This window comes from Thalassophryne amazonica, chromosome 16 (assembly GCF_902500255.1).
Source record: "Thalassophryne amazonica chromosome 16, fThaAma1.1, whole genome shotgun sequence".
In the NCBI taxonomy this organism is placed as follows: Eukaryota; Metazoa; Chordata; class Actinopteri; order Batrachoidiformes; family Batrachoididae; genus Thalassophryne; species Thalassophryne amazonica.
The window spans coordinates 38,520,354-38,546,102 of record NC_047118.1 but is presented as its reverse complement, the minus strand read 5'-3'; the positions used below and the strand labels follow the sequence as shown (position 1 = coordinate 38,546,102).

Genomic DNA, 25,749 nt, shown 5'->3' with positions numbered 1-25,749 from the left:
GCCAGGATATATTTGATTCATGTGGGTTTCTGCTTCAGTTTCTTAAATGTAAAACTAATAATACCAAGACTGGTCACTCAGAGAGTGCAACACCCAAGCCTGTCATGTTTGACATCAATTTATGTAAATTAATGATTTATTATTATGTAAGATACGTCTTAAGTAGGCAGGTTCATGACACGTACATCTCTGCTTGTACACATATGGTTGTGTGTTACCACCCATCTTCCTCATCATCACTTATCAAACTAAAATGAAACAAAAATGTTAAATGAAATAAAAGCCAAATGTAATGGAATAATACAACACTTTAACAATTCTGGTTATACCATATTTTTACGCTCCTTGTCTATCTCCCCAGTTTTGGAGACAGAGCACACCAGGATGGAGTTGGCCAGGGGAGAGTCAAACAGAAGATGGCGTCTGTCTGAGCCTGATGGAATATCAAAAATATCTGGGGGTCAAAAGATGAGATGTTACAGGAATGGTGCACTTAACCGCTTCACCTCAGGGAGCACTGGTGGATGACTGTTGCTCCCATAAATTATCTGCTCATGCATGAAATATTTCCTTGCCAGAAAACCTCTCAAATTTTTTTTTTAAGATTTTTGCAAATTTATTAGAAATAAAAATGCAAAGGAATCACATGTACATAAGTATGCACAGCCTTTGCCATGAAGCTCAAAATTGAGCTCAGGTGCATCCTGTTTCCACTAAAAACCTTCTATATACCACTTCATCATGAAGCTGTATCACTGGTGATGCAAAACTCAAAACTTGCACTATGCACAATTTCTTCAATCACAGCCACAGAAGCCTATAACTTCTTCAGGGTTGTGTTGGTGTCTTGGTGGCTCTCCTCTCTAATCTCCTTGCACAGTCACTCAGTTTTTGAGAACTGTCTACTCCACATAGATTTACCAATGGAGTACCATACTGTTTGTATTTCTTCATAATTCATGTAAATAAAGTCCAAGACATAATCATTGTCTTGGGAATGTTCATGTATCCATCCCCTGACTTGTCTGAAGAAAACCGGATGTTAAAGTGATGGTTTGTATGTGTTATACTAAATAATGTAGAGATTACTGTTCACTGTGAGTTTAAAGGGCATAATTTTAGAAATTTTAATATACAAAGCCTTTTTGTTTTGTTTTTTTAATTCTAGCATGTTAAAGCTCAATGGGGCAAACACTTTTTCACACCACTGTATGTCACAGAAATCTGAAGGAGGCTATTTCAGTCTTATATTTTTCTTATAGAAAGGGAGATTCTTAACACACAAACATCACGTCAGACTTTTAGGATCTTTAACATGACTCTTCAAAACCATATTTAACAATAACAGAGAAAAACTGACTGGCCACAATATGACAGCTTTAATAAACAGTCTCACAGGTGTGACCTGGGCTGAGGGACAGTAGCTTGGTATCTCAGATTAACCCAGTGGCAGCACCAAGGGGGGACTTGGGGGAGCTTAACCCCCCCAATAATGAGCCAAGCTCCCCCTCCCATAATTCTGCCAATAATGTGAATTGGCAATAAATCTTTGATATAGATGATTTGTGTAAGGTTGATTCCATGCATTGTCTTGATGTGATGTGTGTGTGAATTGATACCACATTTTAGAGGCGCACGGGTGACTAAAACATACACCTTCGTATTTAGAAAGCAATTTACTATATATTGTTCATTTCGACGACATTTTATGGAGCCCCTCCAACTTTTACCTCAGCCCCCCCATCAAAAATTTCCCTGGAGCCACCACTGGATTAACCTTTAAATCAATTGGTCTGTGAGAGAAAGGAAATGATAACCACATAATTGTTTCTCTGTCACTAAGGCGACAGCACAGTTTTACTTAAAGAGACAGCTTTAAATGTCTTCAAAACTGTTTTGTTTTTTTTCCACTGCTGTGTGCTTTAAGCCTTCGCTGCAGACAATTTTGTGACCTTGCCAGTGATGAAGAGACTGTGTTATGCCAGCAGGCATTCCTCTTGATAGCATGGGCCTGGCTGGCTGACATGCTGGTCCAGAGTATCAATGCCCTTTTTCTCACCTCTCCTGTTATGACTTTACCGGCAACAAATGCACGCAAATGCTTGCAAGCCATATTGAATGAGAACATCTACGTTGAAATTGCACATGCAAGAAAGCAAATGGAGATAGCAGTATGTAGCCTAAAAATTATCCACAGTTAAGGCTCTATGATGCAGTTGCCATGGTAACTATGATAGAAATAGACATGTATCTGCAAGGGAATGAAATGTATTGAACTGTTGTTTAGAAACTGGGAGAGATTTTTTTTTTTTTAGTCATGTGATTGACAGTGCCGTGTGAGCACCATATATGTATGGAGCGTGTGTGCATGTCACAGTCAGGTTTGTGCACGCTGGTGGTGACACACTGCAGCAGCGGCGTGCACAGGGGCCATAGGGTACACCATTGTGGTGGCTGGAGAGTGCAAGCATGGCTGAACACACAACATAACAATGTGATTGTTTACCATCTCCATTGTCATTCTGCCTGTGGGCATGAAAAATTAACCAGTAATTTTAATGATTTAAGTCACTTTTCTTTGTGGAAACACCAGCAAAGCCGCTTGTCTGTCGGCATTTAATGCAAGCCGAGACTGCTAAAAACCACTGCACCATGCAGGCCTACTCGCACACACAGATTTTAATGTTACTAGCTTGTGCATTCCACACAACCCTGTTCCCTCTCCATTTTGTCTTTGTACCTCATTGCCATCATTAGTCTACCCTGATTTATTTGAGGTGACATAAGAACAAAGGAGCTGCTGCAAAAACGACCAGACAATGCACAAACTGCAGTCGCCACCAGTCTTTTAATCTTAGATTTTACGGTAGAGGGGGGGAAAAATAAATGAAACAGCTTCAGTGAAGGAGTAGGAGGAGGGGAGATGGAGGGATGTGATGGAGAGCGATGAGGGAGGAGGGGGTGCAGGAATATATGTGTGTGTATGTGTGCGCTTTCAAGGCGGTCTTTCTGTTGCAAGAAGAAGAAAAAGAAAAAGAAGAAAACAGGAAAACGAATAGGTCGGACGGCCGACGAAGGCGTGCAAATGCAATTTAATGACGGAGAAAGTGACGTTGGCGGCAGTCGCGTGCGGCGGCTTTTTGATCTGAGTTGGAGATAGGTGGAATCACCTCAGCGGCGCGTGAAGGAGGAGGAGGAGGAGGAAGAACGAGCGAGGGAGGGCGGGGGTGTAGCAGGGACCTCACCGGGTACGGGACCTACAGGAACCCCGGTTGCGCTCCTGCACTCTCTTTTTTTCTTTTTATTTAGAGGTGAGGACAAAAGGTGGGGAGAGGAAAAAAGGGAGGAGGAAGAATGAGAAGAAAAGGCCGTGGATCTGAGTGTCGTGACGCCTCTCTCTCCCCCCTCCTCTCCCTCCCACGGTCGGGGGTTGTCTGGGCTTAGAGAGGGTGAAAGCGGCGGAGGAGTCGACTCGACTCGGGGGTTTCCTGCCACCACAGCCACTAAACAGCCTTTGGCGCTTCTTGGGGGCCTTCTGCTGTTTTCAGGTATGCTATCGCGTTCGGCTAGCGTTAGCTCAAAGCTAAATGTCACGCTGGTTAATTTCTGATGCAGTCCCTTCTCAGCAGCTCTATGCTAAGCTACCCCTGCTGAACATCTGCACCTAATCACCTCTCTGTGGTAGCTAAAGGCTCCACTCTTACTTTAGCCTGCTGTAATTTGGCGTTTCTTTTATAAGTGTTTGCCGTGAGCCGATACACAGCAGTTTAAGTGGCTTTCTGATATGCTACATGGTGATGGCTGTAGCTTGCTAACATATGCGGCTAGCTGGCTATTTTATTTTTTAACTCGAGCTAATGCTAACTTCACAAAGCTAATTGTAATGCGTACTGTGGCTAACGTAGTAGGTGAAGCTAAGACGAGCCAACATAATAAACGTTGCTTTTCTCAATCAGACAGCTGTGCCATTGATTGATTTGCGGACTAGTTGAGAATCAGTGCGCTGTTGTGTGTGTTGTGAATGCTGCTGCTGCCTGAACGTGCACAGCGAGCTGCTGTGATTAATTAGTAATCAAGATATGGGCTTGAAGACTGATGGAGATCAATAACATCCCTCCAGCCTTACCACTTTTCCTCTGCACCACCCATGCACCCTCAGAAGTGACAACTGAACCTTTTAGGTGACTTGTTAAATTCACCAACTAAGCTGTTTTTATTATCTGGCACATTATAACAAAACACAAGTTGCCTAAAGTTATTTATGGGCCATTAACCATTTTATGGTGCATTTTGTAAGAAAGTAGATCATTGTGCTAGGTTGACCCCCGTAAAAGTGGCGTCAACCCTTTAATTATAAACTGTAATGATTAAAGCCTTTTACAGGAGATAAATTCACTGAAATTGTTTTGTTTGGGTTTTAGTGTCCTCATTGCAATAAGGGGGGGTAAACTGCTCCTGTTTTGGCTCCATGAGATTGTTTGTTTACATTTGAAGTTTGTTGTTACTTGTGCATATGCTGCCTTGCCACCTTCCCTGTTTATCAGTCAGATTTTATGGCCTACACATATCCTGCTATAACACCAGTAAAGGCTGTGTGGTGTGTTAAGTGTTGCTATGAGGAAATCAATCATTTAAAGAGCTGATGATTGTGATTTATTTCCACAATGACTATCATAGCCATTAAACATCAATTGATGACATAATCTCGAATTTGATATCTCAGATCAACAAAGATTTTGTTTTTCTATGAGCACATCCTGATCCCTTTGGAAAAAGGGTTCTCTGTAATATAGAAGGTATGTTGGTACATGAAATACTGAAATTAAATTTTGTTAGATCAGCATTTCATGAAAAGCTATTGTACCTAAATAATTTGTGTGGGTGTGTGTGAGAGAGAGAAAACTAATGTGTTCAATTCATTTTTTTTTTATATCTTTTCAGAACTGTGAACGCTTCTTCCCAGGATCAGATGGAAAATGGACACAATTTCTTGGAAATACTCAGTGAAAACACAAGACTGAATTGAGATGAAAATAAAGAAGAATAAATGGATTACCCTCCTTTTGGAAAATTGTTGCTATGGAACTAGGCAGAATTAAATGGCTGACAGAAAAAAACAAAGGTAAGACAGCTAAATGCTGAAGATGTGGACGAACACCTAGACAAATCTGAAAACTGACAAGAAGAGGGCAAATACGGAAGAAGGACCAAAGACTACAATTTAACTGAACACAGGCAGTAGCAAAAATATATATAAATGTGTGTGTATGTATGTGTATATATATATATATATATATATATATAAAAGAAAGCGGTATTTAAAAGGGAATGACCAAGAAGAACACCTCAAAAACTGTTGCGTTCTGCATGAAAGGGGCGAGGAGAATATCAATGGAGTATTCGCTTCTTGGAATATTTAGTGAAGGTCTATATCTTGACCTTGTTATTCCTGTTACTCAAGTTTTCATCTCACAAAGTGTGAGGCAGACCCCTGCAAACTTGCACGTGGACAAACTGAAGGATTGCAGTGATGGAATGCAGTCTCTGCAGCTTTGACTTCTTTTCTTTTTTCCTCCCTTTTGCACAAGATGTGATTTAATTCCCACAGCTCTGTTTGCTTGAGCTATTGAATACAGGTAAAGACATCTAAGGTTGGATATTTCATATATTGGTGTGATGGTTATCGACAACTTTTTTTTTTTTTATAAACCCAGTGCCAAACGTCTTCAACATCATTGGGATGAATGTACACTTTTAATATCGTATGCTTTTCCTCAGTAGAAACGTGCCACTTTTTTTTTTTTTTTCCTTGGCTGGAAAGATTCAGTATAAACGGACTTTTTTCTCCCCTCCTTTCTCTTTCTCTCCCTTTTTGTGTAAACGGAATCTACAAGACATTGGACTACGGCAGTACAATTTTTACCATTTTTTCATATATTGATGATATCAACTGATCTACGAACTTTCTGTTACAAAAGAATGAATATGCTGGCTGGGTTTTTTTTTTTTTTATGGTTACTGCTATAAGCCTGCCCATTTCTGATCATAATCATTCCTTGATATAGACACTTACAGACATTTCCAGTTTGAATCCTAACTTAGGTTGGGGGGTGGGAAGGGGACAAAAATGCAGAATTTTTCTCACAGTCCAGCTCCCACTTCGCTGCCCCCTGGATTCAGTGGAAGGGGTGTTGCGGGCCCTCCTTATCCTCCTCAGCCAGCAGATCTCCAGATCTCTCCAAGGATGATAGATGATTATACAGGGTTGCAACCTCAGAGCCTGCACAGAGGCCATCACCACCCCAGTCAGGCCAGTCACATGCTTGCTTACGGTTCTCGAAGCAGAGGCACTGTAGAGCCACAACCATCACAGGGTAGCCTTCACAGTGGCAACAGTAACAACCCTTACAGGAAGGATGCCATGGATTATTACCTTGCAATGACTGGCAAGGACAGACACAGAAGAGGGAGTGTGGCTTATGGGGCAAGTTTTGGGTACCCAATATTGATGGACACATACCTCACCAGTACAGACATGCTGGATCAGGTTCTGCATCATCATCTGGCCTGATGTCGCCATATTCAGTCGACTATGGCTCTAGTGCTGGTTCAAGTGGGAGTGCTGGAACGTTCTCACCTTCTCATCAGTACAATATAAGTCAGAACTCTGCAATGCAGTCACTGTCAGGATCTCCGATGCAGCACCGCCAACATGGACAAACTTTCCAATCTGTCCACCATGGACAGCCGCATAGGAGTTATCCACATTCTGGGCACATAATGACTCCACAGTATCCACACTACTCTCCACAGGGGGCAGCATCTGCAGGGTCGACAGGGATGTACAGCCCTCCTCCACAGAGATATCTTGATGGGACTGGTAGTGCTGGATTTGATTCCAAAGTCAACAGTTCTCCCAGTGTCAACTCTAATTCAAACTCTGCCACTTCAGTTGCTGCTAACAGCGTGGGGCCAATAGAGAATGTACAGCAGAGTTACAGTGCTTCAAATTATCCTGGCTATTCCCCACAGACACATTCACTTCACAAGCAAGCTACACTACAGCACCGGAATTCACAGCACAATTTAGGAGTAGGTTATGACAACTCTCTCAAGATGCAGCACCAGGGCTCTTCTCCAATCTCTGTATATGCTAAACATCAAGCCTCCAATTCCACTGTAACTCAAGCAGCCTCTCAAGAAATACCCAAATCTCCCCTGCATCCCAATTCTCAACAAACCCAAATTAATCAAAACTTTAGTCCTATATCAAACCCCTCACCAGCTGCATCTGCAGTTCAATCCCCCAGCTGTAGCTCCTCTCCTTCTCCTTTGATGGGTGTCTCAGAGTCACACGGAAACACTTCAAGTCAAGTTCCTGCTCAGTCAAACCCCCGTAGCAGTCATAGATTACTGCAGACAATGTCTCAATTAAGTCCCACTCCCAACTCAAATAGCAGCATTAGTAGTTGTGGTAGCAGTGGCAGTCATAAACCTCAAAACCTGAGCACAATTGGAGGGTCAACAAGCCACAACAAAATGGGTATAGGATCAAAAGAGGAAAGTGCATCTGCTTTTTCATGTACTCCACTTGAAAAAATGCAGGATACCTGCTTGAATAGTCTCAATGCCTTGACATCACAAGTAGCCAATTTACCAAACACAGTTCAGCATATGTTACTTACTGACACAGTGCTTTCACAGAAAAAGGGAAAAGACGGTGGCCCGACGCATCAGGCAACACACACCATACCCCCGTCACAACCAAGGAGTCGAAATGCCAGCGCAGCCTCGAGCACCAGCACAGTTAAAGAAGGAACGGGAGTGGGGATTGGTGATTGCGGCAGTTTAGAAAGTGGTGCTGATGAAGACGCCTCATTGATATCAGCAGGAAGCACTACAAAATCAAAAGTGGAGCGAGATGAACCATTCACTGGGCGAGAACATGAAAGAGTGAGACAGATTAGTGGTGCAAGCAGTGGATCTGAACCAGCTACCTATCGCCCCCCTCCTCAGAATCAGACCCAACAACAGACTGGACAGGCGTTGAATGTTAAAACAATCACATCTAATTCAACAATGAAACCATGTTCTGAAACAAAAGCAAGTGAAGCTCACATTTCTTCATCACCATCTCCATCCTTTGGATATCATTCATCAAAGACGGGTGCAAATTCACAGTCGGCACCTCCAGTTTCCTCATCGCCCTTGTCACTCATCTCCACTAATCCTCATCAGCCTAACTGTCTCTCAGAGCCTTGCTCAACATATAGTGAACATGGATGTAGCTTAAAGAAGATGGAAATAAAAAATGAAGTCATTAAAAATGAAGGTGATGCTATGGTTGAAATAACAGAGAAAAGCAGTAGCCAAGTGCAACAAGATGTAAATGCACAAGATAGTCAAGATAAAGAAAACAGATTGCACATTGTGTCCAGACTACACAGTAATAGGAGGGAAGAAAAACATACATCTGAGGAGCAGCAAAGTGCCAGTAGTGTTGGTGTGATTGTTTCAACTCGGTCTGAGGGAAGCCATAGTGAGAAAAGCAAGCACTCCCATGACAATTGTATAGAACAGAAAGTGTCACACGCTTACTTCAGAGAATCAAACAGTCATAATGGGGATGAAGGTGTCGATCTGAGTCTATATTCCTCTCATCACAAATCGCATTTTGGAAGGCCTCAAACTCCTCAAACTGGACCACACAAATATAGCTACCCAGAAGCAGCATATGGTTCAGATTTGTCAATGAAGAACAGAGCTGGTGCAGTGAATGTGATGGATTTAAATTCCAGATTCCTAGGGTACCAGTCACAGATTAGTTATGGCCCTGTGCATTCTAAAGATCTGAGTTCTGTTGTTGAGGCTTTAGGGAAGAGAAGACAAGCAGCAGCGGCAAAAGGTTCTGAGGATACTCCTCAAATGCAGCAGTTCCCAGCCTTCTGCAAGAGGTTCTTCAAGGCTACAATTAGATAGACGTTATGGCCGACCGGAACAAGCATTTCCTCCCCTTCTCCAACCTCAGCAACAGTTTCAAACCAAGCATGGGTATGGCATGGCTGAAAGTGTGAGAATGCAAACTGGAGTAACTGAGGCATCTGGTCATTCTACTCAACAAGTAAGTTCTGGAAAACGGCTACACCTAAAACAAAGGCATGGAAGTGGACCAGATTTTGCAATAGATCCTCACTCCCCTGTGATGTCTGAGGTGACCAGTTTGAAGATATTACCAAAAACTGAAAAAACGGAAGTATGTGTATCCCAGAGTCATTTACCACAATCTACGGAGTCTCAACAGCCTCCACCAAAACATATAAACTTGGCTGATTATTCTCTGCCGCAGAGAAAAGCATTGTCTAATGTGTCCACACCATCCTCTGCCGTGCAAGAGCTTCTTCTACAAGAGCCAGAGCCACTAACCAGTACCACTGGTCAAGCTGAGTCTCAAAAATCATCAGCAGCCATATTAGTCCCATCATCAGAGCGGCGCTCTGTCATCTGCGACCTGTCCCCCAACCAGCAGAGCACAACAGACAGGGAAAGTGACAGAGAAAAGGAGAAAAGCCAGAGTGGAGCGTCTGTGATTCAACATCCATTTTCCTCTCCGGCAGCAGCCAGTGATCTGAGTAAAAAGGATAGTGGAGAGAAACAAGTGGTGAAAATTGAAACTACATCAAAAGAAGCTGGCTCTGATGCTGATCATCGTGGCAACTTGTTAGCTAATGAGACTCACGTGGACTATCTTTCCAAATCTCTTCATTCATCTCTTATGAATCCTGACCCATACAGGCGTAGTAATGTTGACACTACACCATTGCCACCTCATCATGTGAGCATCAGTTCTCTGTCTTCGCCATCGAGGCATCAGAGTTATCTTCATGGCATTGATTTATCAACTGCCAGTACCAGCAATTTTCCTGGATATCGATATGGCGATGCAAGAGAAGGTAATATAATGCCACGCAACAGCCCCCTTTTCTCCTCCCACCATCTCTACCACAATTTATCTCCCCAGAGCCAATCCACAAATAAGCTTCAAATGTATTCTCACTCCCGTGGTCCTCATCATCATCCCCAAGACATCAATGACTGGGTAAAAGCAATGAACAGGCCATCTAAGGAAATGTTGACTATGCAATCTGGTTCATCTCTAGGAAGAATTAAGTTTAGCCAAACAGAGCAGAGACAGAGGATAACATCCCAAAGTGACATGACTAATGACCAGCATGCAACCAAAACCCCACTTCACCATCAAGGTGCTTACTATGATTTGAAAATGTGGGAGTCGACACATCCTGTAAGAGAGGGAGAGGCTTACTTCCGAGCACAACCCCCTCCTACGCCTCCTCGTCCTGCTGCTGGGGTTTCACATGGTCCAGTTCCTCCACAGATTATTCAAGGCCCAAATGCTGTTGAAGCTGATGTCACCAGAGGACCCGTAGAGGAAACTAAACATCTTTGTCCACCTCTTCCATCCAGCTCCACTAAGCCTCCTGCTGACATAAACTCTGTGCAGCCACCGGTACAGCGTCAAATTAAAACTGGGTCTGTAGGAGATACAAATCCGCTAATATTGCGAAGGAGAGTCCGTTCTTTTATCTCTCCTATCCCTGCAAAAAGGCAGCTCCAAGATGGTTCTCAGAGAGTTTCCACAAATTCGCATCACTCTCCTGGAGCTCAGTCTGAGTCCAGCCATCACAATGAGGATGACTCATCCAGTTCAGATGTCCCTTGTCCCAAGCTGTCTTCTCCTGTTCCTGGAGAGAATATATATTCACAATCTCTTTCACCATCAAATAGCAACACAAAGGTTTTGCCTTCCAGGAAAGGACGGGGCTTGAAACTGGAAGCAATAGTGCAGAAAATCACACCAAACATTAAAAAGTCAGCAAACCGTGCTGATGATGATGATGTTCATTTCACAGGCTTTTCTCAGTCTGAAATACCACATTTTAATGATTCACAGGACCAAGAGTTTGGCTCATTTTCCTAGAGTATCAGGTGGGGATGATGGTTACATGGAAGAAAATGAATCATTAAATGATATGATTCCCTTCAGAGGCCTTGACGAGACTGGGCCTTTACCTCCATCTGTCTATCCATGCGATTCTCATCAGACATCCCAAGTCCTCAAACAACAAGACTTTGACTTTGGATTGGGGGCTGCTGTGGCATCAGCATCTGGTGACAAGGAGGACTTTGCTTTGCTAGGGCCTTTACCCCCTCCTCCACCTCTTCCTCGCCCGGTTCAGGGTTCTCCACCTCCATCTTCATCTGTCCTATCTGACATTCAACATTCTACCAACACTTATCAGCAGCTCGAAACAAGAAGAGGAGAGCAGTCAGCTGCTAACCTCCTCCGACAGAAACTTCAAGAATCTGCCATGAGTTTTGATGATTATCCTGGCAGTGAGTACTATGGAACCACCCCACCCCACCATAGCCAAGGGCAAGGACACATGCTGAGCAGACATCAGATGGCCTCTGGTAGGTGCAGTCTGTCACCACAAGATTCCAAGCCACCAGAGACTGTTGTGCCCAAAGGCTATTTTCCCTCTGGAAAGAAAAAAGGGAGGCCTGTTGGGAGTGTCAATAAACAAAAACGGGCTCAGAACCAAGCCCAAACACAAATGCCAGTCATTTCTCAAGCTCCTTTTCAGAATACAGCTGTGAGTCCTCCTCCAGTCCAGAGTGCTCCACCTACAACTGTTGTCACAAACTCTCAGTCAGATCAAACGCCAGTCAGCACATCATCCTCTGTGACACCTCCTCTGCCAGAGACAAAAAGCATTACCACCTTGCCCCCACCTGTTTTAATCCAGGTCGTGAAAGTGGATATTGAAAGTGAAGACACACAGCCAGAGACTGAGGTCAAGCCTGTGCGAAGGAGGCGCAGAGGTGTAAAAAATGAAGAAGGGTCATTAGAAGTGAGAGGAGGACAGAGAAGGAGGAGGAGAGGTCCTACAGTGGCGATACCACCCATTGCTAAAGATGACCATGACACACCTTTAGGGGTAGGAGGGAGTCAGAGCACAAGTAGAAGTATTTCAGATCCAAACAGAAAGGGCCCCTTTGTTCCACACATACACGTGGAGAAAAAAATACCAGAGATTGGGGCAGTGTGCACCATAGTAAATGCTGAGGAGGACAAGATGAAAGGAGAGCGTAGTGTAGTTGGAGGTAAAACAGGTGGGAGTGGGATTGATTCTCTCTTGACCTCAGCTCTTTCCTTTCAGTTATCTAGGAGAGACAGAGAATCAGACAAAAGGGAGTCAGAAGAAGTGGAAACTACTCTTCAGTCAGGAAAAGCACTTCCTTCATCTGGCTATGTTGTTTCAGGCCCTATTATTACAGAGACTAGTCATTCTGGCCGTCTGCTTTGCTGCCTGTGTCAGAAATGGGCAAATTATAAACACCTTGGAGATCTCTATGGGCCCTACTATCCAGCTGAATATGCTGCCAAGCTCCCCAAGAACCAGCCCCAGGTCAGACAGTGTCAAGTTTCCACTGGCAGTCATAAAACAGGACCAAACTCTGATGTAAACCCAAGCGTTAATCACAAAGACGTAAACACACAAGATGTTCAGGTGACAGTGCCCTCAACTGAGAGTGACTGTGCCATCAATCTAGATACAAACCCAGCATCTCCTACTGGGACAGTTAGACATGCTTCTCCAGATGGCAGAGAAAAAATACATGGCAAGCTGAGCAACACCTCCTCTTGTGCCACCAGTAAAGAAACATCTGTAACCTGGGATATGAATGTAGACATCAGACCTATCCCTGAGTTGAAGAGAGAGCCAGAGGTTGAGGTTGACCAGCAACAGAAGCAAAAACAGCAGCAAACAGATGAAGCTCAACAACGACCTCAACACAGAAAGCTGACCTCACATCCACGCTTTAAAAGGAGGCACAAATCTAGTGAGGATTCCCCGAGAATGGTACCATCAAACAGTAAGGCCTCTCTGCCCTTCCAACCTCCACCACCAGCTTTGGATTCCCTGGGGCCCTTAGCGCAACTTGCCCAGCTTCCTCAGATGCCCATGGACCCAGAGGAGCTGTGGGTGCATGAAAGCTGCATTGCATGGACCAGTGGAGTGTACCTCGTCAATGGGAGACTGTACGGCCTGCAGGAAGCACTAGATGGTGCCAGAGAAACAGTGAGTGGCCTCTCTGTCCATTTGATCTGTTTTATTTGAAAAATTATATCTCACAGATAAATCTGTTGACAGGAGTTTCATCATTTTTAAGTGCTTATCCATTTACGCTTTTGTATAGTTTTGATACACACATATATATTTTGCTTTTTTTTATATCTGATTAGTGCTGCTCATATTGTGAGATGGTTGGCTCAACCCTGGGTTGCTACAGTAAAGGCTGTACACTTCGCTATCACTACCTGTGTGCTGTTGAAGCTGGTGAGTGAATGCATTAAATTCGGGTGCAATTTAAAAAGTGAGGTGTGTAGCACACAGTTTTCCAACAGTGACCAGTAATATTTTCTTTTTCCTTCCCAGATTGCTCTCTGAATGAAGATAACTTCTCACTCCGGTGTCCAAAGCACAAGGTAAAGGAGAAGTTGGTTTTCATATTGTTTCTATGAAATTTAAATTTGATTCACTTAAAACCCTCTTGCTTCATTGGCTACTAATTGAACTGTTGTGTAGCGTTGGGCAGTGTACTCTAGTACATATTTGTCCTATGATATGGAGCCTGCACAAGTGAAGTATTTGGAAAATGTGAGAGCAGCACGTGGTGCTTTTAGACTCTAATCCAGTTTGTGAGACCTCTGCCGTGGGTGCAAACTTCACAGATTTCTTTTGGCTTCTCCCATCTTTTTTATTCGTAGTCACTACTTAGTAGCTGCTGTCAAGAGCTACAGCATGAGTTAAGAGAAATGTTATTTTTGTGATTGCTTCATGGTTGTTGCATTCTAAATCAGAAATAAACAGACACACAAGCTTCATCCAGTCTTTCTGCATTTACATCACTAATGCCTTTAAGCAGGGCTGTCCAATTTGAAACCAGTCAGACACATTTAGCTGGCACTCATTTTGTTTGGCCTATGATGGCATTTTGAAGCTCTCTGGAAATCCATAAATTACTAGTCAACGGATTAAAGAGTAGTTTCTGATTATTGTTTTAAAATTTAAATTTAACTTAAGGTGTAGTCACACCGACAGATTCAGTAAACTGATTAGTAACGGGTTGAAAGCATTTGTCCGGTGGCAAAAAATCGCCTAATGTGTTGGTCACCAGTGGATTTGGAGCTCTGATGGAATGAGTGGACAACCACTGACAAACAATGCATGAATAAAACTAACGTCGACTGAACATCCACTGGCAGGTTACGGACAAGTCAAGGAGAAAATTGTAAATGAACGTGCAACCACCACGTTTTGAGCATGCACTAAACTTTTCGATGGGCTCAACGGACATCACTACATTTACATGTATGTTTCCTCAATCCATCACAGTGCGGCTCAGAATGTAGAAAACAAAAATATGTTCTTTTAAGCTCTGATTAAATATTCACAGATAGTACTTACTGAAGACTTAAAATTATATTGAATGAGCTACATACATGTACAATAGATAAAGCAAGGGCATTGCTGAACTTTTTTGTAAAACCTGCTGTCTGTAACATTTTTCCCCTCACTTCAGTTCAATTTATTTTTCAGGGTTGTGAAACCTCCGTGGATCCGCGAAATTCCACGGATTTCATCATGGTGTGGGGAGGGGGGTGTTAGTGTTGTACTCTGTAATTGTGATCATCACTGAGTTTTTAAAATGTCCATCGCAATTTTTTTTTTTTTTACAACATCGTGCAAGTTTTATAAGTCCGCAGACACTGAGCTGTGTGTTACAGATACAAATCAGTTTCCTCTGATCTGCGGAACTTCGCGGAGGATAAATGCCACTCAAAGCCTGGCTGTTACAACAGTTGTCATAAAGCGGGACTGGTTGGTTGCTGCAGTGATGCTGTGTGGTTCCTGTGAGACGCTTAAGCTAAATGTAGCATGTGGACGTTGCAGACTTTTAGAGCTCTCACTTTTTTAAAAGAAGAATTTTGCAGAACGTCTGTCACGGAGCGACTGTCAGATAGAAAATGGCAAGAAAGATGGTTTGAAAAAGTCTGATAAGGACAAGAATCCGTGGAATTGTCGCTGGCTTCATGAACACACCTGAAAGAACGGGAGAAACGAACTGTGCCGTCATTAAACACTGGAAAATATACATTGTGTTTATGTGACTTTTCTTTCATTAATCTAGGCTTTCTTTCATTGGAAAAAAGATCATGGCTTTGAATAATGGATTTACATGAATTTTCACAAGAATGTAAATGAGTTTTTATTAATGTCAACTTTTTTTCTTGGGAAAAAGACACTGGCTTTGAGTGGATTTACAGGAATTTACACAAGAATATGTGGCTTTTTTTTACAATAATGTAAATATTTAACCATGATTTTCAAAATATTCTACAAGCTTTAGCTGTGGTTTTTGAAATGCTTTAACAGTCTTTTCAGTCTTCATAAATTTCGTGTAGCTTAACTGTTCTGAGTTGATGGATAATGTGGTTTACAATTAAAAGGAAAATCTTTCCAGGTCCTACTTCCATGTCATATTTTGTTATTTCAACATTATCATTGACAGTTCAAATAAAAGGTCGAATATAGGATCATTTAAATGTGCGCTAATTTTGAGATTTTTATTTTTTTCATCCAAGAGATGCTGAAGGTGTATCATTAGATAACATTCATTTGGTTTCTGGGGTCCCACGGGGCCTGAGACCTCAGGCCTATGCCCCCCAGACCCCCTGCAAATTTTCCTCAGATTTCAGTTTTTCATTTCACAGCCCTGCATGTTGTTTACACGCTGCTAGAATGTGAAAGCTTGAGCAGTGATTGGTTCAGACAGACCACACGGGCTTCCTTTTCTCATTGAAAAAAATTCTAAACATTATTTTTTTTTCCTCTGGTTTATATCTTGCTGCTGTGTACATTTTTTGAGTTGAACTCTGAAATGTATGTTTATATATTTAAAGGAATTATAGCATAAAAATTATTCACTTTACTGGAATGGAAAGAACAATTTTTTTTTTTATCCGTGCACCTAAAGGGTTTTACCTAGCTAACTCACCAATCAGAGGCAGCTCTTCATCCTTATCTCTCTTTGCTGCTTCCCTTTCTCCACTTCATCTGAAGAATTTCCTGCAATCCATTAATGTTTTAATTAATGTAAGGATGGCTTCCAGTTGCTGATTTTCAGCCGATTGCCTTCTTGATTCTAAAAATGAGGAATTTGAGCCCGATTGGCTACAACAGCAGTCTAAAGTTGTCTCATAGTGCATCTCAAAAAAATTTGAATATTGTGAAAAAGTTTTATAATAAATTGTGAAATGTATATATTCTGGACTCATGTATAAACTAAAATGTTTCGAGCATTTTTAATTTTAACTTCGATAATTGTTCTGTGACTCCAACATTGAGGGGGTAAATCATTTTCTCAAAATGTTAGAATATTTTATAAGATCACTTAAAAAAAACCCATTTACCCCTTTATAATACAGAAATGTTGAACCTCTACACATTATGTTCCTTTATGAGCTCAATACTTGGTTGGGGCACCTTTGCAGTGCTGCGTGGCATGGAGGTGATCAGCCTGTGACACTGCTGTGCATGTGTTATGGAAGCCCAGGCTGCTTTGATAACAGCTTTCAACTTATCTTTATTGCTGGGTCTGATGTCACCTTCCCTTTGACAGGACCTCATAGATTCTCCATGGGCTTAGGGTCAGGTGAGTTAGCTTGCCATTCAAATATAGTAATACCATGGTTGGCAAACCACTTAGGAGTAGTTTTGGCAATGTGGGCAGGTGCCAGGTCCTGCTGGAAAAGGAAATCGGCATCTCCATTAGGGGTGGGGGAATCGATTCTTAGACGCATCCCCATGCAGACAAGAATGATTGATTTTGAATTGATTCACAAATGCCAGTAATTGATTTTATAAATGTTAATTGCAGGAGTTGGAACTCAGCTGCTGGCCACTGTTAATGAGCACTTTTCACATTACTTTTGTAGACCTGTGTTTCTAATTTACTCAAGTAATTTTTGAACCAGTCATTTGCCATATGACTTAGTGACAGTCTCGCTGTCTGTGAAAACTGGAGGAGATGACTCCCAGAACAGCTGCAGTTTCTGTGCTGCGTGCATAAAGAAACTGAGGAAAACCACCTGTTTTTGCATTGTATGCAATACATCACAGAACAAAAAGGACCTAGCCACATGTTCTGGCTACATCTGAACAGTTATTCTTAACTTCAAAATACAAAAAACCCGCAATACTAAAATATCCTCAGCCATATTTACTTTTTAAACGGCGTCTGTAGGAAAGCATCCATGATGTTGATTCCTTCCTCTGTGCAGTGGTGTCTTAACGGTGGTATAGAGGCTTGAGCAGGTGTATTAACTCACTGAACACAAGCGTTATTTCTCTTTTTAACAGAGCAGAGCTCTCTAACATTCCGCGCTGCAGCTGGCGCTCACACTTAGTCCTCTACTCCTTTCAGTCTGCAGCTCATAACCCCACTCATTGCATTACCGCCACCAGCAGTTTCGTGCAAGCAGCTGCATACTAAACTGAAATAACACAAATAAAACCACACAGACCTCCCCCAATGCCTGAAAAGAGAGATCCCATAATCCCGACTTCTTTAACAGAGGAACAGGCTGAGCTGGTAACACTGAGCGTTTGATGAGCAGAGGTTAGCTTTGAGTTGGTGGCCATTAGCATGCAAGCTAATGTCTGCTAAATGTCTTATAAATCACTTCAGCTGTGTTAATAGGTTCCAAAAACGGCATTTTCAGTTTTAGAAGTGTTTCTTTCTCGCTAGTTTTTTCCATAAGATACAAGAAACATGTATATGAAGACACAAAACAAAGCGATTTTGGATAGACCATCCACTGATGTCACGGTGCAGCTCTACTCAGATTTTCTGTCACCCCCGCCACTCAAAAAAAATTGGAACAGATTGAAACAGAATGTGACTTTTTAATCTCTTAAAATAGGTCAAGGTTGGCCATATTTGAACTTGTCCAAGGTCTGTGTCTCAAGTATGTTCCCTGATAATTTGATTCTATGGGGATCATGCAGATTAAGGAGTGTTACAACCGGTTTAAAGACAGCGCACAATGGCGGAGGGCGCGCTACGCTCCGAGCGGCGATCGACAGGCTGAAACGACCAGATCATTTCCAAAGTGAACACTGTGTTGATCCGGGATGTCGTCTGACTACTACAAAAATGGCAGAAGATGTGGACTTAGCACTTTTTCGGCAAATTCCACTGTTACAGGAGTTTTTGTCATGAAAAGACGTGCAGAGGAATTCGCGCGTCGGGACGGAGCCACTAATGGTGGAGAACAAAAAGCAGCGCCATGATGAAGCCTCACAGGACATGTTGTGGCATGTCCAGCTCGTCCACAATTTCTCGGATAGTCATATATATCTATATACAACCCCTGTCAATAATTATGGAATCACCAGCCTCGGAGGATGTTCATTCAGTTATTTAATTTTGTAGAAAAAAGCAGATCACAAAAATGACACAAAACTAAAGTCATTTCAAATGGCAACTTTCTGGCTTTAAGAAACACTATAAGAAATCAGGAAAAAAAAATTGTGGCAGTCAGTAACGGTTACTTTTTTTATACCAAGCAGAGAGAAAAAAATATGGACTCACTCAATTCTGAGGAATAAATTATGGAATCAGCCTGTAAATTTTCGTCCCCAAAACTAACACCTGCATCAAATCAGATCTGCTCGTTAGTCTGCATCTAAAAAGGAGTGATCACACCTTGGAGAGCTGTTGCACCAAGTGGACTGACATGAATCATGGCTCCAACACGAGAGATGTCAATTGAAACAAAGGAGAGGTTTATCAAACTCTTAAAAGAGAGTAAATCATCACGCAATGTTGCAAAAGATGTTGGTTGTTCACAGTCAGCTGTGTCTAAACTCTGGACCAAATACAAACAACATGGGAAGGTTGTTAAAGGCAAACATACTGGTAGACAAGGAAGACATCAAAGCGTCAAGACAGAAAACTTAAAGCAATATGTCTCAAAAATCAAAAATGCACAACAAAACAAATGAGGAACGAATGGGAGGAAACTGGAGTCAACGTCTGTGACCGAACTGTAAGAAAGGAAATGGGATTTACATACAGAAAAGCTAAACGAAAGCCATCATTAACACCTAAACAGAAAAAAACAAGGTTACAATGGGCTAAGGAAAAGCAATCATGGACTGTGGGTGACTGGATGAAGGTCATATTCAGTGATGAATCTCGAATCTGCATTGGGCAAGGTGATGATGCTGGAACTTTTGTTTGGTGCTGTTCCAATGAGATTTATAAAGATGACTGCCTGAAGAGAACATGTAAATTTCCACAGTCATTGATGATATGGGGCTGCATGTCAGGTAAAGGCACTGGGGAGATGGCTGTCATTACATCATCAATAAATGCACAGTTTACGTTGATATTTTGAACAGTTTTCTTATCCCATCAATTGAAAGGATGTTTGGGGATGATATCATTTTCAAGATGATAATGCATCTTGCCATAGAGCAAAAACTGTGAAAACATTCCTTGCAAAAAGACACATAGGGTCAATGTCATGGCCTGCAATAGTCCGGCTCTTAATCCAAGTGAAAATCTTGGTGGCAGTTGAAGAAAATGGTCCATGACAAGGCTCCAACCTGCAAAGCTGCTCTGGCAACAGCAATTAGAGAAAGTTGGAGCCAGATTGAGGAAGAGTACTGTTTGTCACTCATTAAGAGTCCATGCCTCAGAGACTGCAAGCTGGTTATAAAAAGCCAGAGGTGGTGCAACAAAATACTAGTGATGTGTTGGAGCGTTCTTTTGTTTTTCATGTTTCCATAATTTTTCCTCAGAATTGAGTGATTCCATATTTTTTTCCCTCTGCTTGGTCTAAAAAAGTAACCGTTACTGACTGCCACAATTATTTTTCCTGATTTCTTATAGTGTTTCTTAAAGCCAGAAAGTTGCCATTTGAAATGACTTTAGTTTTGTGTCATGTCTGTGATCTTTTTTTTTTTTTTTTTTCTACAAAATTAAACAACTGAATGAACATCCTCAGAGGCCGGTGATTCCATAATTTTTGCCAGGGGTTGTGTGTATATATATATACACACACACACACACACACACACAGTAGTGTTCAGAATAATAGTAGTGCTATGTGACTAAAAAGATTAATCCAGGTTTTGAGTATATTTCTTATTGTTTCATGGGAAACAAGGTACCAGTAGATTCTCACAAATAGACCAAGCATTCATGATATGCATGTCTTAAGGCTATGAAATTGGGCTATTAGTAAAAAAAAAAAAAAAAAGTAGAAAAGGGGGTGTTCACAGTAACAGTAGCATCTGCTGTTGATGCTACAAACTCAAAACTATTATGTTCAAACTGCTTTTTTAGCAATCAAGTGAATCACTAAACTATTATTTAGTTGTATACCACAGTTTTTCATGATTTCTTCACATCTGCAAGGCATTAATTTTGTTGGTTTGGAACCAAGATTTTGCTCGTTTACTAGTGTGCTTGGGGTCATTGTCTTGTTGAAACACCCATTTCAAGGGCATGTCCTCTTGAGCATAAGAGGATAGCTGTGGAAAATTCTACGGCTAGCCAGGCCCCTGTAGTCGGTGCGGACCAACGTAGCTTAGCCGCCGTTAGTTCCCCTCTGGCAGATCCTGAGCAGCCGGGAAAGCAGGCCGACTGGGTGACTGTGAGGAGGAAGCGTAGCCCTAAACAGAAGCCCCGTGTACACCGCCAACCCGTTCACATTTTCTAACCATTTTTCCCCACTCGACGACACACCCGCCGAGGATCAAACTCTGGTTATTGGCGACTCTGTTTTGAGAAATGTGAAGTTAGCGACACCAGCAACCATAGTCAATTGTCTTCCAGGGGCCAGAGCAGGCGACATTGAAGGAAATTTGAAACTGCTGGCTAAGGCTAAGCGTAAATTTGGTAAGATTGTAATTCACCGTCGGCAGTAATGACACCCGGTTACGCCAATCGGAGGTCACTAAAATTAACATTGAATCGGTGTGTAACTTTGCAAAACAATGTCGGACTCTGTAGTTTCTCTGGGCCCCTCCCCAATCGACCGGGAGTGACATGTTAGCCGCATGTTCTCCTTGAATTGCTGGCTGTCTGAGTGGTGTCCAAAAAATGAGGTGGGCTTCATAGATAATTGGCAAAGCTTCTGGGGAAAACCTGGTCTTGTTAGGAGAGACGGCATCCATTCCACTTTGGATGGAGCAGCTCTCATTTCTAGAAATCTGGCCAATTTTCTTAAATCCTCCAAACCGTGACTATCCAGGGTTGGGACCAGGAAGCAGAGTTGTAGTCTTACACACCTCTCTGCACCTTCTCTCCCCCCTGCCATCCCCTCATTACCCCATCCCCGTAGAGACGGTGTCTGCTCCCAGACCACCAATAACCAGCAAAATCTATTTAAGCATAAAAATTCAAAAAGAAAAAATAATATGGCACCTTCAACTGCACCACAGACTAAAACAGTTAAATGTGGTCTATTAAACATTAGGTCTCTCTCTTCTAAGTCCCTGTTGGTAAATGATATAATAATTGATCAACATATTGATTTATTCTGCCTTACAGAAACCTGGTTACAGCAGGATGAATATGTTAGTTTAAATGATGTCAACACCCCCGAGTCACACTAACTGTCAGAATGCTCGTAGCACGGGCGGAGGATTAGCAGCAATCTTCCATTCCAGCTTATTAATTAATCAAAACCCAGACCGAGCTTTAATTCATTTGAAAGCTTGACCTCTTAGTCTTGTCCATCCAAATTGGAAGTCCCAAAAAACCAGTTTTATTTGTTATTATCTATCGTCCACCTGGTCGTTACTGTGAGTTTCTCTGGTGAATTTTCAGACCTTTTGTCTGACTTAGTGCTTAGCTCAGATAAGATAATTATAGTGGGCGATTTTAACATCCACACAGATGCTGAGAATGACAGCCTCAACACTGCATTTAATCTATTATTAGACTCTATTGGCTTTGCTCAAAATGTAAATGAGTCCACCCGCCACTTTAATCATATCTTAGATCTTGTTCTGACTTATGGTATGGAAATAGAAGACTTAACAGTATTCCCTGAAAACTCCCTTCTGTCTGATCATTTCTTAATAACATTTACATTTACTCTGATGGACTACCCAGCAGTGGGGAATAAGTTTCATTACACTAGAAGTCTTTCAGAAAGCGCTGTAACTAGGTTTAAGGATATGATTCCTTCTTTATGTTCTCTAATGCCATTAACCAACACAGTGCAGAGTAGCTACCTAAACTCTGTAAGTGAGATAGAGTATCTCGTCAATAGTTTTACATCCTCATTGAAGACAACTTTGGATGCTGTAGCTCCTCTGAAAAAGAGAGCTTAAATCAGAAGTGCCTGACTCCGTGGTATAACTCACAAACTCGTAGCTTAAAGCAGATAACCCGTAAGTTGGAGAGGAAATGGCGTCTCACTAATTTAGAAGATCTTCACTTAGCCTGGAAAAAGAGTCTGTTGCTCTATAAAAAAGCCCTCCGTAAAGCTAGGACATCTTTCTACTCATCACTAATTGAAGAAAATAAGAACAACCCCAGGTTTCTTTCAGCACTGTAGCCAGGCTGACAAAGAGTCAGAGCTCTATTGAGCTGAGTATTCCATTAACTTTAACTAGTAATGACTTCATGACTTTCTTTGCTAACAAAATTTTAACTATTAGAGAAAAAATTACTCATAACCATCCCAAAGACGTATCGTTATCTTTGGCTGCTTTCAGTGATGCCGGTATTTGGTTAGACTCTTTCTCTCCGATTGTTTCTGTCTGAGTTATTTTCATTAGTTACTTCATCCAAACCATCAACATGTCTATTAGACCCATTCCTACCAGGCTGCTCAAGGAAGCCCTTCCATTATTTAATGCTTCGATCTTAAATATGATCAATCTATCTTTGTTAGTTGGCTATGTTCCACAGGCTTTTAAGGTGGCAGTAATTAAACCATTACTTAAAAAGCCATCACTTGACCCAGCTATCTTAGCTAATTAATTAGCAGGTCTTCGCTCTCAGACTGCGGGTCTTACTTGTAGTTCCTAGGGTTTGTAAGAGTAGAATGGGAGGCAGAGCCTTCAGCTTTCAGGCTCCCTCCTGTGGAACCAGCTCCCAATTCAGATCAGGGAGACAGATACCCTCTCTACTTTTAAGATTAGGCTTAAAACTTTCCTTTTCGCTAAGGCTTATAGTTAGGGCCTGGATCGGGTGACCCTGGACCATCCCTTGGTTATGTTGCTTTAGACGTAGACTGTTTCATAATTATTGTATGGCCTTGCCTTGCAATGTGGAGCGCCTTGGGGCAACTGTTTGTTGTGATTTGGCGCTATACAAGAAAAAAGTTGATTGATTGATTGATTGAATTATAGGCCAATCTCCAACCTTCCTTTTCTCTCAAAAATTCTTGAAAGGGTAGTTGTAAAACAGCTAACTGATCATCTGCAGAGGAATGGTCTATTTGAAGAGTTTCAGTCAGGTTTTAGAATTCATCATAGTACAGAAACAGCATTAGTGAAGGTTACAAATGATCTTCTTATGGCCTCGGACAGTGGACTCATCTCTGTGCTTGTTCTGTTAGACCTCAGTGCTGCTTTTGATACTGTTGACCATTAAAATTTTATTACAGAGATTAGAGCATGCCATAGGTATTAAAGGCACTGCGCTGCGGTGGTTTGAATCATATTTGTCTAATAGATTACAATTTGTTCATGTAAATGGGGAATCTTCTTCACAGACTAAAGCTAATTATGGAGTTCCACAAGGTTCTGTGCTAGGACCAATTTTATTCACTTTATACATGCTTCCCTTAGGCAGTATTATTAGACGGTATTGCTTAAATTTTCATTGTTACGCAGATGATACCCAGCTTTATCTATCCATGAAGCCAGAGGACACACACCAATTAGCTAAACTGCAGGATTGTCTTACAGACATAAAGACATAGATGACCTCTAATTTCCTGCTTTAAACTCAGATAAAACTGAAGTATTGTACTTGCCCCACAATCTTAGAAACATGGTGTCTAACCAGATCCTTACTCTGGATGGCATTAGCCTGACCTCTAGTAATACTGTGAGAAATCTTGGAGTCATTTTTGATCAGGATATGTCATTCAAAGCGCATATTAAACAAATATGTAGGACTGCTTTTTTGCATTTACGCAATATCTCTAAAATTAGAAAGGTCTTGTCTCAGAGTGATGCTGAAAAACTAATTCATGCATTTATTTCCTCTAGGCTGGACTATTGTAATTCATTATTATCAGGTTGTCTTAAAAGTTCCCTAAAAAGCCTTCAGTTAATTCAAAATGCTGCAGTTGGGTACTAACGGGGACTAGAAGGAGAGAGCATATCTCACCCATATTGGCCTCTCTTCATTGGCTTCCTGTTAATTCTAGAATAGAATTTAAAATTCTTCTTCTTACTTATAAGGTTTTGAATAATCAGGTCCCATCTTATCTTAGGGACCTCGTAGTACCATATCACCCCAATAGAGCGCTTCGCTCTCAGACTGCAGGCTTACTTGTAGTTCCTAGGGTTTGTAAGAGTAGAATGGGAGGCAGAGCCTTCAGCTTTTAGGCTCCTCTCCTGTGGAACCAGCTCCCAATTCAGATCAGGGAGACAGACACCCTCTCTACTTTTAAGATTAGGCTTAAAACTTTCCTTTTTGCTAAAGCTTATAGTTAGGGCTGGATCAGGTGACCCTGAACCATCCCTTAGTTATGCTGCAATAGACGTAGACTGCTGGGGGGTTCCCATGATGCACTGTTTCTTTCTCTTTTTGCTCTGTATGCACCACTCTGCATTTAATCATTAGTGATCGATCTCTGCTCCCATCCACAGCATGTCTTTTTCCTGGTTCTCTCCCTCAGCCCCAACCAGTCCCAGCAGAAGACTGCCCCTCCCTGAGCCTGGTTCTGCTGGAGGTTTCTTCCTGTTAAAAGGGAGTTTTTCCTTCCCACTGTAGCCAAGTGCTTGCTCACAGGGGGTCGTTTTTGACCGTTGGGGTTTTACATAATTATTGTATGGCCTTGCCTTACAATATAAAGCGCCTTGGGGCAACTGTTTGTTGTGATTTGGCGCTATATAAAAAAAAAAAATTGATTGATTGATTGATAAGGCAACATGACCTCTTCAAGTATTTTGACATATCCAAACTGATCCATCATACCTGGTATGCGATATATAGGCCCAACACCATAGTAGGAGAAACATGCCCATATCATGATGCTTGCACCACCATGCTTCACTGTCTTCACTGTGAACTGTGGCTTGAATTCAGAGTTTGGGGGTCATCTCACAAACTGTCTGCGGCCCTTGGACCCTAAAATAACAATTTTACTCTTATCAGTCCCCAAAATATTCCTCCATTTCTCTTTAGGCCAGTTGATGTGTTCTTTGGCAAATTGTAACCTCTTCTGCACATGTCTTTTATTTAACAGAGGGACTTTGCGGGGGATTCTTGCAAATAAATTAGCTTCACACAGGCGTCTTCTAACTGTTACAGCACTTACAGGTACCCCCAGACTGTCTTTGATCATCCTGGAGCTGATCAATGGGCAGTGGTGTCAAAAGTACACACATTTGTTACTTA

At 41.9% G+C, this 25,749-nt stretch overlaps 1 protein-coding gene and 1 long non-coding RNA gene across 2 annotated transcripts in view; both read left to right on the top strand.

Annotated features, from left to right (window-relative positions):
- The first annotated feature begins 2,983 nt into the window (after window positions 1-2,983).
- Window positions 2,984-5,269, top strand: LOC117527649. Its single transcript, XR_004565579.1, has 2 exons — window positions 2,984-3,548; window positions 4,942-5,269. It is a non-coding gene; the product is annotated as an uncharacterized LOC117527649 (long non-coding RNA).
- A 13-nt stretch (window positions 5,270-5,282) lies between these two features.
- tcf20 (transcription factor 20) overlaps window positions 5,283-25,749 on the top strand; it is a 39,338-nt gene continuing 18,871 nt past the window's right edge. Inside the window, 7 exon segments of the mRNA XM_034190085.1 lie at window positions 5,283-6,500; window positions 6,503-8,931; window positions 8,934-8,970; window positions 8,973-10,978; window positions 10,980-13,163; window positions 13,328-13,421; window positions 13,521-13,581. Of these exon segments, the coding sequence (XP_034045976.1) occupies window positions 6,128-6,500; window positions 6,503-8,931; window positions 8,934-8,970; window positions 8,973-10,978; window positions 10,980-13,163; window positions 13,328-13,421; window positions 13,521-13,581 (7,184 nt within the window). The 5' untranslated portion in view covers window positions 5,283-6,127.